This window comes from Myzus persicae, unplaced genomic scaffold (genome assembly GCF_001856785.1).
Source record: "Myzus persicae strain clone G006 unplaced genomic scaffold, MPER_G0061.0, whole genome shotgun sequence".
In the NCBI taxonomy this organism is placed as follows: domain Eukaryota; kingdom Metazoa; phylum Arthropoda; class Insecta; order Hemiptera; family Aphididae; genus Myzus; species Myzus persicae.
Window position 1 is genome coordinate 24,748 of NW_019100625.1, and position 2,880 is coordinate 27,627.

Below are 2,880 nucleotides of genomic sequence, written 5' to 3' on the forward strand. Positions count from 1 at the left end.
GGCGACGGAGCGTCGCCGACCGCACATCAACGGCTGTCTGGGCGGCCTAATAGTCTGACCAACTGTTAGCAGTGCTGGCAACATCACGCGCCACAGTGGCGCGTAATAGTGAGCAATTTTAAATGTCGATGGTGCTCGAACACACGTCTACAATAATATTAATATGATATTATTTATTCAATGATTTGTCGTCTTTTAAACAAATTAAATATTTTAGATTCTGAGTGGAGCGATGAATGTATTGGTTTACAATGATGTGTTTTTTTTATTGTGTCTGTGTACACGATAAGTAGTCGAAATAATGTTTCGATTTTCAACTTCAGTAGCTTTTCTGTTTGGAAAGTGAATCTAGTTGGTGCGTTGAGGTGGTCAAATTTTGAAATTCCCAGTAGTTTTCAAAAGCACCGGCAAAAACAAAAAAAAATTAAGGAAAAAAGGAATTTTTTTATATGTTGTTCTAACTCTAAAACAAATGACCGTAGGCACATGTCATTTTCACTGAAGGTTAATACTGACATTTTATATACTTGATAAAATGTTCAAAATCTTTTTAAGTTATTTATAGACAGTTGAAATTTTCAATCTTTTAGTTTTTTTTTCTATAAATGTCAATAAAATTTTCTTCGTTGGGTCAAAAAGCTTGAAAATTTAATACAAAGATCCTAATATATTGTTACAATAGTAGTTGAAAAATATTAAAAATTTAAAACCCCAGTTTATTTTAATAGTTATTTTATGTTCAAATTAGGATAAAATTTCATATTAAATAAACGATTTTGAGTTGTAATTAGGGTTTTAGTTATTTTGTTGTAATTGTATAATCTTAATTAAACTTACTAGCTACCGTATTAATAATAAGTAGAAACAATGTTATCAATTTTTAAATACAAAAACATTATTAAATTCTAAATTTGATAAATGTTGTCAAAAATTGAACTTTTAATGCTTATAAAACAAAATGTGCCTATGTTTATTTTAATATTTTTTAGCTACTATTGTAACTTGTAACAATATATTAGGATAATTATATTAAATTTTCAAGCTTTTTGCCCAACGAATAAAATTTTATTGACATTTATAAAAAAAAAATAAAAAAAACACACATTATTGTGAAATCAATATATCCAACGCTCCGCTCAAAAAATTGAAAATTATACTATGTACTTATAGAAAATTATAGACATTTTTTTAACATAAAAATATATAAAATATAGTCAAGTTTATTTAAATTGATTTAATTTTATAATACTTTCTCATAAATCTTTTGCGTAATCTCGGATAATATTGTAGTCAAACAGGTAGTCTAAATTCATATTTTTTCAGTTTGTTTCATCAAGTCAAAGACTGATGATAATCAATGCCTATAAAGCAAAAATGGTTCAAAATCCCGACTACAAAATGCTTCACCTAAAAAAAATACTTTCAACAGAACTTGGACTAGGCCAATCAACAATTTATAATACCATCCTTGAGTACCGACAAACAAAAACCGTTTCTTCGCCAAACAAAAGAAAAATTAGGAAGAACATAACAGAAAAAATTGATGAATTTGAAAAATATGCCATTAAAAGGAAGATCCATCAATTTTGGCACAACCGTGATATGCCTACGCTGGACAAGGTTCTCCTTGCCGTAAATGAAGAAGAGCATCTACCAAACTTCTCTCGTACATCGCTCTTTAGATTGTTAAAATCTATGGATTTCGTCTACGTCAAGCGAGGACGTCATAGTGCCTTAATCGAAAGGATGGATATTATTATATGGAGGAGAGACTACCTTAGACAGATCAAACAATATCGGGAAGAGGGTCGGCCCATTTACTATTTAGATGAAACTTGGGTGAACGCCGGAGACGTAAATAGTAAAGTGTGGTTCGACAAAACTGTGACATCAGCTCGAATGGCATCTTCTGAGGGACTATCAACCGGTGCAGTAAATCCTACCAGCAAGGGTAAACGATTGATTGTTTGCCACATCGGTTCCCAAGATGGATTTGTTCCCGGAGGTCTCCTGTGCTTCGAGTCAAAAAAAAATACCCAAGACTATCATGATGAGATGAACGGGGACTCTTTTCGTGATTGGTTGGAAAGTATTTTGCCCAGACTCGAAGACAACGCCGTCATCGTGATGGACAACGCTCCTTACCACTCGGTAAAATCAGAGAAATTCCCAACTACAAATTGGAGAAAAAATCAAATTATCGAGTGGCTTCAGAGTAAAGGCCAGGTAGTTGATGGGACAATGGTTATCGCAGAGTTGTTAGGGCAAGTAAAAAAAATAAAACCAATGTACAACACATATGTAATTGATGAGATGGTCAAGGCTGACAACAAAATTGTGCTCAGGTTACCTCCTTACCATTGCGAGCTAAACCCCATTGAGCTCGCATGGGCTGCGGTAAAAAAATATGTCAGGGATAATAATAAAACGTTTAAGCTGCAGGACGTCAAACAATTATTAATTGAAGGAGTGGACAGAGTTGGTCCTGAAATGTGGAAAAATTTCATTGGTCATGTCGTCCAAGAAGAACAAAAAGCCTGGCGGTTGGATGAAATGGTCGATGATTCCCTAACAGCAGAAAACCAAGCATGCGTTTTGACCATAGGCAACGACTCGGACGACGAAGACGAAGACGAAGACTTCAGATATTTGTCAGATTCTGATTAAATTTTATATATATGTATATTTAAAATTGTAAATATTATGTTGTTGTACAGAGTGTAATTTTGTATATATTATGTTTTTTTAAATTGTTATTTAGAACTTTTAGCAAAAACTATTATATTACTACTACTATATATTATGTTTTATAGTGTGTGTAATTGTATTTATTTAAAATTGTAAATATGTCTGTAATTACTGACTTATATTAATTTAAAC

General features: G+C 32.3%; 1 protein-coding gene across 1 annotated transcript; it reads left to right on the plus strand.

Moving 5' to 3' along the window:
• Positions 1 to 1,374: 1,374 nt before the first annotated feature.
• Positions 1,375 to 2,667, plus strand: LOC111037372. Its single transcript, XM_022319912.1, has one exon. It carries the CDS (start codon positions 1,375 to 1,377, stop codon positions 2,665 to 2,667), a length of 1,293 nt encoding a protein of 430 aa, XP_022175604.1.
• The last annotated feature ends 213 nt before the right edge of the window (positions 2,668 to 2,880 follow it).

Coding starts and splice junctions, on each gene's coding strand:
- LOC111037372 (XM_022319912.1), top strand. CDS start 1,375: ATGGTTCAAAATCCCGACTACAAAATGCTTCACCTAAAAAAAATACTT.